This window comes from Odontomachus brunneus, unplaced genomic scaffold (assembly GCF_010583005.1).
Source record: "Odontomachus brunneus isolate Ranch 3 - 2012 unplaced genomic scaffold, Obru_v1 Obru_scaffold_320, whole genome shotgun sequence".
Classification (NCBI taxonomy): domain Eukaryota; kingdom Metazoa; phylum Arthropoda; class Insecta; order Hymenoptera; family Formicidae; genus Odontomachus; species Odontomachus brunneus.
In genome coordinates, this window is record NW_022639770.1 from 90865 (window position 1) to 102299 (window position 11435).

An 11435-nucleotide genomic window follows, 5' to 3' on the forward strand; every position below is an offset into this window, starting at 1 on the left:
GTGTGTGAGGGTTGCGGACGATCGCACGATGAATACAGCAATAAGCACAGAGAGTTGAGTAGCTGAACTCGTAGGGTACTTGGATTTTTCCTCAGTAGAAGTACAAGAGTAAGAGAAGTCCAAGAGCGTAAGGGTGCAAGAGAAGAGACGTGAAGTCCAAGAGAAGTGCAAGAGAAGAGACCCGCGGTGCGCGGAGTCGCGGTTATATACGATATCAACTGGAAATGGTTTGGTAGGGAAGATGTGGAAATTTGGGGGTTCCTAGGTTGTTGGATTCGTCAGAGAAAATGGTATGGGGGACTGCTGTATCCAGTAGTAAGTAAGTAGACAGTGTTAAGGAAATCTTCTTGGCTGGGGTTGTGGGTGGAGAAAATCATACGTTTCAAAAGAGAAGGTTATTGGAGGGTTTTTAAGGTAGTGAGGGAATCAGCAGATGAGGCGGAACCGAATAACGTAAGTTGGAAAATGTAACGGACATAATTTTTTGTTATCCAGCGGTTTCTTTGATCCCAAGGATAAGGTCCGGTGAAGTTTACTTTGCGGATTAAGGAGTTTTAGTGCTGTATTTCCCAGGGTTATTTCGGATTTTTAGTCGGAATTTTTATTGGAGATGGACAAAAAAAACGGTCTTACGATTCGGAATAGTTTGTTGTTTCCTGACAGAGGAGGCAAAGATAGAGTGCATGACTCATGTCTGCACAGGACGTAACATTTATAATGACAAGACGATGAAATAAATTTTGTTTCTTTTGTTATTGTATTATTTTCTCTTGCCAGGGAACTGCACCAGCAATATTAAAATATTGACACCACCTCTCTAAGTGCGATTGCTTGATTTGCATGATGGTTGCCACAAATTTATGCCTCGTGCATTTTCTGCTCTCCAATCTTTACTATGAATTTCACCTGACATTTCATCCTCTTCATCTAAGAATGATGGTGTATACATTGCTCGCCCAATAGACTGACTTTGCAACACGTGCAAGCAACATATTGCTAAGATAATCTTGCAGGCGTCGTCAGGGTCATATCGCATTGGAGAACAAAAAATTTGAAAACAAGCAACCATTATGCCAAAAAAATTTTCCGAACAACGGCGAGCTCTAGATAATCTATAATACAAAATCTATATACAAAAATAAAGAAATGTTTTAACATAGCTCTATCTTCTGACGATTAATGATGTTACAAACATTTCACATACCTATTGTATCGGGCTCGACCGCGTTTGGCCGAGAGCCGACACGAAAAGCGCCGGCAACTGCCTTGAGAGAGGCACGGGCGTCATGCGTGGGAGTGGAGACGGGGTGGAGAATAGGCTTCAGTCGTGATACACAAAACTACACAGATTTATTAAGCACAGAGTTTCCTGATATAATCGAATCCTGCGACAAACGGAGAACGGAAATCTTGAGCGAGTCCTGAGCGAGAGGCCGTTCGGAGCGCGACGGAAATCCTGACGAATATCAGGTTAATACTCAAGCGACGGAGATCTTGAAGAACTCGCCGGAAATCTTGCTTCGCGAGGCCTCAGACTCAAACACGCGAGCGCGAGCAGGATTTCGGTTTACAACATGTAAAATTCACAAGTACAACGATTTTCACATTGATGCCGAAGCGAGTGCCGTCGGCTCGCGCGTCCGACGCCCGCGAGCTACGAGCGCTCCGATATGGAGCACGCACGAACGCGAGGAGATGCGAACCTCCCGATCGAATCGCGTTGCCTCCTGAGTCCAACCCAGCGGAGCGTCGCCGTGCTCAAGGATGAGGGCGAGCCAGCACCCTTATTGCGTCGCAAGGAAAATCGCGACGAAGCTCTCCAGCGAGAATCCTCCGCGCGAACAGCCGTGTTGGATCGCACCGCGGACGGAAAGGATGAGGGAGCGACGAACGTCTCGTCGAACGTCGCGAGCGGAGCACTCCCGAGATCGAGGCGACGGCAAGTCGCCGAACGTTTCGCATCAAGGAACAATGAATTCCCGACGAGCATGAACCGGTCCACGAACCCGGACGATGCACGTCTCTGATGGATCTCGTCCTCCGCGCGCACAGCCGTGTTGGGTCACACCGCGGACGGACAGGAAGCGGGAGCGACGAATGTCTCGTCGAGCGTCGCGACCTGAGCACTCCGGAGATCGAGGCGACGGCGAGTCGCCGAACGTTTCGCAACAAGAAACAGTGAATTCCCAACAGGCGGTTACCGATCCACTAAACTGGACGATACGCGTCTTCGATAGATCTCGCGAAGTAGGCTCCGCGACGACCCGAACCTGAGAGACCGGCGACCGCGAAATAGTTTTGGTGACTCCGAACTCGGCGCGGGAAGAGTTTTCGCGCTGAACTTGACAATGAGCGACTCCGAAATCGGCGAGGGAAGAGTTCCGCCGAACTTGACAATGAGCGACTCAGACTGATAGCGCGCACTTGACCGCGACCGCGAAAAACGGTGGTTGGAGCGCACGTTCCGCGCGAGGCTGCGACGACGTGCACGGCGAAAGCGAACTCGAGAAAAGGCTTACGACCGATGTATGCGGTCATATTTATAATCTCTCTGGAATAAGCTCTGGAGCGCGCGGATTAGACCACAAGAGGGAGAAAAACGTGAAGACTCGCGCCTAGCGCGAGTCTACCGTGAGGATGAGGCTTTTTTTCATCTAGGCTTGCGAGAGTCCCGCGGCACGTGCCGCCCGCCGATTCACGGAATCGGTGTTTGGCCTCTCGTTGTCATAGCAACTGCCTCACGTTGCTAGCCAGCGGCTCGCTGGCCACGCGACAAGGCCGCACGTGATCCCCGCGTGCCACCGGCGCGCGCGCGAGAGGACAAACGAAGTCGATGTTATGACCGATTGTAATCATCGATGACCGTCCTCTCGCAGATACCTCGAACCGAGTGGTTTTCGTGACGACGAGAACCATTCCTTCCGTTCGAATCCCGAACACCTATAATTAAATATTCTTCTATTTATTCTGCCACTACATTGAGGTCCTGGATAAGGAATTAAAAGTTTTTGTGATAATGGGAAGCCCTCATCCCTATGATAACAAAGGAAAATTGGCTTCTGAATCTAGTAATAGTATCGCCCGGGTGGAACGTTTTTTGATGTCTAGCTAAATGCAGTCCGTCGCTGAACGAACTCTTGTCCCCCTTCTGCAGTTCGCCGCGATATCCCGCCTAGCACCGCGGGCACGTAATGCGCTCGGGCACCGGCTGCGGGATCACCACGACCTCCGGGCGACCCTCTGCCATAGTGAAAATTAGTGAAAGTTGCTAAAAAGACCAGTGAGACGCGCGCTGATAGTGCGGATTGACTTCCTGACTGACACTGTAGCCCTTACACAACCTGGCTCCGGGATTGCAATCTTCCGGCCCGTTTTCTTTACCTGTTGGCCACCCCTCCACTGGAAGGTGGCGCGTTGTCTTCGGTCGGGGGAGGTGTCCTCTACCCTTCTCGTGGTACGACCGCTTCCTCCACGCTTAAAGCCATTTTCGCCTAGGCCAACGCTTCCGGTTTCGCCACGTCTGTCCTCGGAGTGCAAGCTTGCATCCACAAAGGCTGCACTCCGCCCTAAGTTTTCCTGGATTTTTTCCCAGGACGTCACCGACCTTCTGAGGAGATAGTCACGGTTACTACCTTCAGGTACGGGCTTACTACTACCCCTGAACAGTGAGGAATACCTTGCTCTCCAAGATGCTCCCAACTCGGACCCCAAACGTGATTGTCTTCATTGAGTCCTCTTGCCAATCCCGGATTACCACATTTATCTTCCAGCCCCACCACCGGGAGGTGTAAGCTGGTGTCTCGGTCAAAGACATTCAGCCAGTCTTGCGATCGTGCAAGTTGGCCGGTAGCTACTTTCTATGTTGTAATCGTACGTAGCCAATTTCTGTCGCCTTGGCAAGCTTACATAGCTTATACCTTTTTTTGTTTAGGCAGAGGAAATGCTTTACGCACACCCCCGGGAAATACGGGACTTTTCCAGGGGTAGTGTGGGACACTCCCCTTCCCGGAACTAACCGTCCGGGGGGGGGGGGCTACCCACTAAAACCTCTGCCGGGCCCCTTGCGGCTATTGCGAGGGCGTCCAGGGAACCGCTTGCGCATTACTTCCGAGACACCCTCAGCCGCAGGGCGGGGAGAACCTAAACCTCGCCCCTTCCCGGGCCGAAAGGGATGTTATTCCTCCCCGGCCCGTGTCACCTCTATGACCAGACGTGGGTCATCCCGTCCGGTCACACCTCTCCGGCTAGGGGCGCTGTGGGCAGGGCTACGCTCCTGACTGAGGGCCACGCGGCAAGACTACAAAGCAAGACTACAAAGTCCAGCCACGCGACTACCACTTCCCTGCGGTCCCTCCGAGCATCAGTCAGGATCTCCTGCAGGACGAAGTTGTGCTCGTAGCATCCCTCGTCCCTCAGAAACCCCTTCTGAGGCGGACTTAGCTTTCGGCCGGCGATCGCCCAGTCGGTCAAACGATCGGCCAGCACTGCCGCGAAGAGCTTGGGAATGGTATCCCCGAGCGCGAGAGGACGCCAATTTTCCAACATATCCCGATCTTTTTTTTTGTACACAAGAAGTGTTGGGGATCTTCCAACTCGCGGGGACAGCCTCGAGCCGCAGGCAGGCGTTGAACACTGCGGCGAGCAGCTGAGCCGTCGGATCCGAGAGACGGAGGTCACAGTAGGTGAGACCATCTAGTTCGGGCGCAGAGTTATTCACACGCCGGAGCCTTCGGTCGACCTCTCGCTCCGTGATCGGCCGAATTAACTCAGCCGCCTGCTCGCCATCGCCCGAGGTCTCGGGCAGCTCCGCAGGCGCCGCGCCACTCAGGTTTCCCGCGCCGCAGTATAATCGTCTGAAGTAGTCAGACACCCGCTGTGTGGACACGTCGCATACCTCCGCGGGGCCGGACAAGACTTCTCTGATCGCTTTGCGGCGGTTCTTCTTGAACAGCGCTTGCAAGCGCGCTGCTTCGCGTCCCGCATCCGCGCGAGTTTCTCCACCGAACATGGGGGGCTCCGCCGGTGCGGATCCCCCCTCGCTATTGGCGCCGTCCCCCACTCCCCCCGCTCTCCGCGCGTTATCTCCGGCCTCTCGCGACCGTACCGAGCGGCCACGAGGACGCGGCGCGCCGCCGCCCTGCTCGCGTTCCCCGAAGAACCCGACGACTTGCGTCATCAGGCGCTCGAGGTCGGCGAGCGTACCCGCCGAGTCCGCAGCCGCGACGAGACGTCGCCTCTCGGCAACTTTCTGCCGCGCCGTGAGCGCGACAGGCGCCGCCACTAGCTCACCTCTCGCCGCGGCCGGCGGACTCCGCGGGAGTGCGGGCGGACGCGCGCCGCCCCTCGCCGTAGTCGCTGGTACCGCAGACGCCCCCGCCCTCCCCGGACGCGCCTCGACGACGGGCGCGCGTGTTCCCCGCTGACCCATAACACCGCGGACACTTACCAGAGCACACGTGGGAACGGCGACGCACTCACCAATACCTTCCGGACGCGCTGCAACCTCCGCCGGTCCCGCCGGTGGTGTCCCTCCGCTCACCGTGCTCCTCGTCACGAACCCCCGTAAGGGGGGATAATTCACCGCCGTGAGGGGCAGCGGACTGGGCGCAGCGCGCGACTTCATGCCCGATGCCTCCTCATCAGATGAGAGGCGCGCCCTCACCCTCCTCGCTCTTCTCCGCGCGGCCCTTCCTTCGGCCACTGTCCACGATTCGTCACTATCGTCCTCCGGTTCCGCCGCCGTGCCGCCGCCAACGGTGCCGTCCCCCTCGCTGCCGTTGCTCCTGATGTTTCGTCTGACGACGCCCCCGCTGGTGGTGGTGGTGGTGGTTGTCCTCTGCGGCAGGCGCGGCCTGAACGCCCTCCTGGCCGGGACCTCCTCTTCGCGGAGGGCGCTCGTTGTTGCCCGGGGCCTGGTGGCGGTCGCTCCGGGCGATCCCGCAGGCGTGTACCGCGGCCCCGCGGCGATCACCGCGACCGGTGGCGACGTGTGCGCCGGCGGCGTGAAGCGCGTCACGGGGGGCGAAAAATGCCCCCCGCGCGCGCCCGGGAGCCCCGTGGAATCATGGGGCTCCGCGCCGCCGCTGTCACCACCGTTGCGGTCGTTAGGGCGGCCGGCGCGCAGCTCACGGGCGTAAAGGCGGACGGGCATGGTGGCGACCCGCCCGCCGTCGCCACGATCACACCGCGGGTGTTCGGCGGAAACACCGGAAGGAAGCCACCGGAAGCATCTGTGCAGCCACTCCTAATACTCAGAAACACAGCAATATGTCACACCAGACAGTGTGACACTTTGAGGTTAAGAGGGCAGGCAGGTATGCTTAGTTGTAATAATTAATTATCAAAAGTGTTTGCAAATAGCAGAAAGCTCTTGCAAACTCTCTGCCTTGCTGACACCGCTGCACAGCACCAGCCTAGAGATGGCCAGAGGAGAGGAGATGCACGAGGTAACAAAATAGTCAACGGTGGCTGTCAGCGTCTCACCGCAGACTCTCTGCTTACAAGCAGGTATGAGGCCTTTTGAATAAAATTTTCTATTTTTTCCTATACTTACGACGCTTAGACAGTGAATTCATACATCTGCAGTTATTATGCACATATTTGCAACGAGGAATGTGGACGTATTTTAATTAGTGGTAGGAATTATGAACCTTTACACGAGATTATGATTTATCGCTTGATAAAATCGCTAAAATTATATTGACATATCTTATACACTTTTTACGATGTGATCTTTTTGCAGCTAAATGTGTATATAGTCCTCCTATAATAGATATAGAGATCACTTTACAACAAATGGCATTATATGCGTTTGTTTCTCATATATATATACACACAATTATAATAATAATAATTATTGTTGTTACTATGAATCGCGAGTTGAACATATGATACGTTTTGAGCGTCTTACGCTTCTGCGCATGCTAGGGGGAAGGGAGAAGGAGAGGGGGAACATCTCGCATCTTACAAATATCACGATACACTCGTAACACTATCCGACGATTTTTAAGCCAACTCAGAGATGTCTACTATTACACGTAAGGCTAACTTACAGACTTGCATCTACAAAATACATCGTGTTCCGGAATAAGAAGTTTTCAACGAATCATAAATCGATCATAATATCATGATTTGAATGTATGTACAATATATAGTCGTGCGTCTCGCGATGATCCTATTGCACTGTCGTTAATGCGTTATAACTCGCACTTTACTCCGACGAAAAAACTAAATCTCTCTCTCTCTTACCAATGATGCTGTAACAACATTAAGTACTACAAAAATTAATCTGCTTAAATATTAGCGGAAAATCACGACGGCGTATTCACGATGACACATATGTGGCTCCTGCGGACGTCGTGGAGGGTGTGTTACTTTAGATGTCAGAAGGTGCACTCGCATGTAACCACTCTACTCGACCACAGCCACAACAATAATAAATTAAGAAAGATCGGGAAAAAGCTCTGTGGACAGGAGGGAGCTCAGGTCCTGGTAATACGCTAGATTCGCCCTTTTCGTTTCAGCACGAACACATCGTCAGAGTTTATTACAAGCTAACAAAGAACACAGAATCTTATTACACGCAAAAGAAACATTTGTGCGAAACAAAACAGAGACACGCTAACGTGTGAAGGACACAGCGTGAAGATACACTTGTGATTGGCTGAGACGTCGGCCCTCAGCCGATCACGTGAACAACGGCGGAAGCGCGCACGTGAGCGAGGGCAGGTAGCATGGCCGGTGCACGTGGCCGGCCGAAAACTAATACTTGAATCTAATAGGGAAATGTGCACCTGCCTCCTGCTTACGCGCAGGAGCTTCAGCACCGGCTCATTTCTCGGGTCCCACGAGCCAAGGGCTCCGACGACGAAGGCCGTCACGACGACCCGGTATCCCCGCCGCTGGAGCGCCTCAGCCATGGGCGAGTATTTCGCAACCTTTCTCGCCCTGGCTTCATCGAACGCAGCCCAACGGTTTTCGAAGGGAACCGTGACGTCGCATATGACGACGCTCTTCGAGGGCTCGTACCTGACCACGAGGTCAGGTCGTAGCTCCCCGAGTTCCCCCTCAAGGCCCCTGACCCGCTGGTTCACCGTGATAGTTCCCGGCAGACGACAGGCCTTCCTGAGTCGCAGCAAGATCGAGTCGTGACGCCACTGGACGGCAGCAGAATGTGGCCCGCAGTGACATATCACATGAGGAAGGGTCTCGGCCACTTCTCCACATCGCCGGCAACGCCTGTCACCCTCCCCCCATCTGCGCGCTCCATTCAAGGGGAGCACGTCAAGGCGGGCCCGGTGGACAAAGCGCCAATCGGCAGAGCGGGTGAAGCTGCCGCCACGCATGAAGTGATTGCTCGTGCGCGCGACGAGACCTCGAACAGCTTCCCCTGATCTGGTTTTGAGATCCATGTGAAGGCGTACCACTCCGCCACCGCCGCTCGCAGGCGCCCGATCACCTGGGCACGAGTCCCATGTGGGATCTTGGTGATCCTGCCGCGTGGCCCGCGGCATTGGAGGACAAACTCCTCACGCTCCTCGCACCACAGCCACCGAATAGCCAAGCGCTCGGATTGTCTCCGCGCGACATTACGGGCGCTCGACCAGAGCGAGGACTCCCCGCCCACTTTTAGCCTCCCCTCGAGCGAGTTCGAGAGGAAGGCGGCGACGTCACCGCGCGTCGGGTGGGTGCCTATCCGGCGGCCAACCACTGCCCGCAGCGACGCCCAGGCCAGGTCCCTGACCGCCCGGTCGTCCGCCGTCAAAAGACGGAAGACGTGGGCGATCGAGAGGACGTCGGCGAGGTCGGCGAGCGGAAGCAGTCCATATCCCCCCCCTGCTGGGAGGGAGGTAGACCACCTCCGCGCCGGCGCGCTGAGGGAGGTTCAGCCAGCCTTTGACTAACCTGCGGATCTGCAGGTCTAAGGCTATGAAAGGACGTTTCTCTACTCTGGCCCCCCGAAACAAGAAGTCGAGTCGTGGCAACAGGAACGTCGCCACGGCCTCCGACTTCTGCCACGGGGCAAGAAGCGACCGGTCAACCGCACGGAGGTCTTCGCCCAAGGCCAACATAGCAGCATGCGGTGTCTGGTTGACGGAGAAGCCCGTCGGAATGCCGAGGTGCTCATAGGCCTCGCCCTCCGCCAGGGACTTTACAGTCTGGCCCTGGATGACGAAGGCCGTCGACAGGACCCTGCCGCCTCGCCCAGCACCGACGTGCAGGGTGGCACATTTGGCAGGGTTGAACCGCAACCCTATCGCCGACGCTTCGCCCTCTGCGACTGCAAGCAGTCTTCCCATATCGCCCGGGATCCTGGAGACCAGTACCAGGTTATCTGCGTAGGCCATCACTGACCACCGCGAGCCCAGTAGCTCGACCCCGAGACCGGTTTCGGTAACCGCACGCAGCACCGAATCGATCGCGAGGTCGAATACTATCGGGCTCAGCGGACATCCCTGGCGTACACCCGAGCGTATGGGAATGGGCGTGGTGTACCCTTCTCTGCTTCGCACGCGCGTGGTGCAACCATCGTACATGGAGCCCCATATCGCTATGAGGCTCCGCGGAACGCCGGCTCGGTCAACGGCGCGGCGGATCGTCTCGTGGGGTACCGATCCAAACGCGTTGGAAAGGTCCAGCCACGCGACTACCATCTTCCCGCGGTCCCTCCGAGCATCAGTCAAGATCTCCTGCAGGACGAAGTTGTGCTCGTAGCACCCCTCCTCTCTCAGAAATCCCTTCTGAGCCGGACTTAGTTTTCGGCCGGCGATCGCCCAGTCGGTTAGACGATCGGCCAGCACCGCCGCGAAGAGCTTTGGGATCGTATCCCCGAGCGCGAGAGGACGCCAATTCTCCAACATGCCGCGGTCTCCTTTTTTATACACTAGCACCGTGTTGGAGGTCTTCCACCTCGCGGGGACAGCCTCGAGCCGCAGGCAGGCGTTGAAAACCGCGGCAAGCAACTGGGCCGTCGGATCCGAGACACGGAGGTCACGGTAGGTCAGGCCATCAGGTCCGGGCGCAGAATTATTCATGCGCCGGAGCCTCCGGTCGACCACTCGCTCCGTGATCGGCCGAATCAGCCCAGCCTCCTGCTCGTCATCGCCCGAGGCCTCGGGCAGCTCCGCAGGCGCCGCGCCGTCCAGGTTTCCCGCGCCGCAGTATAGTCGTCTGAAGTAGTCAGACACCCGCTGCGTGGACACGTCGCACGTGTCCGCGGGGCCGGACAGAACTTCTCGGACCGCTTTGCGGCGGTTCTTCCTGAAGAGCGCTTGCAAGCGTGCTGCTTCGCGTCCCGTGTCCGCGCGAGATTCTCCACCGAATAGGGGGCGCTCCGCCGGTGCGGGCGCCCCCCCGCGATTGGCGCCGTCTCCCGCCCTCTCCGCCCTCCGCGCGTCATCGCCGGCCTCTCGCGACCGTACCGAGCGGCCACGAGGACGCGGCGCGCCACCGCCCTGCTCGCGTCTTCCGAAGAACCCGACGACTTGCATCGTCAGGCGCTCGAGGTCGGCGAGCGTACCCGTCGAGTCCGCCGTTGCGACGAGACGTCGCCTCTCGGCAGTCTTCTGCCGCGCCGTGAGCGCGACAGGCACCGCTACCGGCTCACCTCTCGCCGCGGCCGGCGGACTCCGCGGGAGTGCGGGCGGACGCGCGCCGCTTCTCGCCCTACTCACTGGTGCCGCCGACGTCCCCGCCCTCCCCGGACGCGCCTTGACGACGTACGCGCGCGTTCCCCGTCGACCCATAACCCCGCGGACATATTGTGGAGCACACGTGGGAACGGCGACAGACTCACCAGCACCTTCCGGACGCGCTGCTACCTCCGCGGGTCCCGCCGGCAGTGTCCTTCCGCTCTCCGCGCTCCTCGTCACGACCCCCCCATAAGGGGGGATAATTTGCCACCGTGAGGGGCGGCGGACTGGGCGCAGCGCGCGACTCCGCGCCCGATGCCTCTTCCTCGGGTGAGAGGCGCGCCCTCACCCTCCTCGCTCTTCGTCGCGCGGCTCTTCCCTCGGCCACTGTCCACGACTCGTCCTCCGAGTCCACCGCCGTGCCGACGGCGCCGTCCCCCTCGCTGCCGTTGCTGCTCCTGGTGGTATTCAGGACGACGCTTCCCCTAGTGTTAGTGGTAGTGGTGGTGGTGGTCGTCCTCTGCGGCGGGCGCGGCCTGAGCGCCCTCCTGGACGGGACCTCCGCTTCGCGGAGGGCGCTCGCCGTCGCCCGGGGCCTGGTGGCGGTCGCCCCGGGCGATCCCGCTGGTGTGTACCGCGGCCCCCCGACGATCGCCGCGACCGGTGGCGACGTATGCACCGGCGGCGTAAAGGGCGTCACGGGGGGCGAGAAGTACCCCCCGCGCGCGCCCGGGAGCCCCGTGGACATTATGGGACTCCAAGCCGCCGCTGTCACCACCGTTGCGGTCGTTAGAGCAGCCGTCA

At 57.8% G+C, this 11435-nt stretch overlaps 1 protein-coding gene across 1 annotated transcript; it reads right to left on the reverse strand.

The window, feature by feature from the left end:
• Positions 1-4230: 4230 nt before the first annotated feature.
• LOC116853426 (endochitinase A1-like) lies at positions 4231-6151 on the reverse strand. Its single transcript, XM_032834502.1, has 2 exons — positions 4568-6151; positions 4231-4497 (listed from the first exon to the last, which is right to left on the reverse strand). Exons 1-2 carry the CDS (start codon positions 6149-6151, stop codon positions 4231-4233), a joined length of 1851 nt encoding a protein of 616 aa, XP_032690393.1.
• Positions 6152-11435: the final 5284 nt, after the last annotated feature.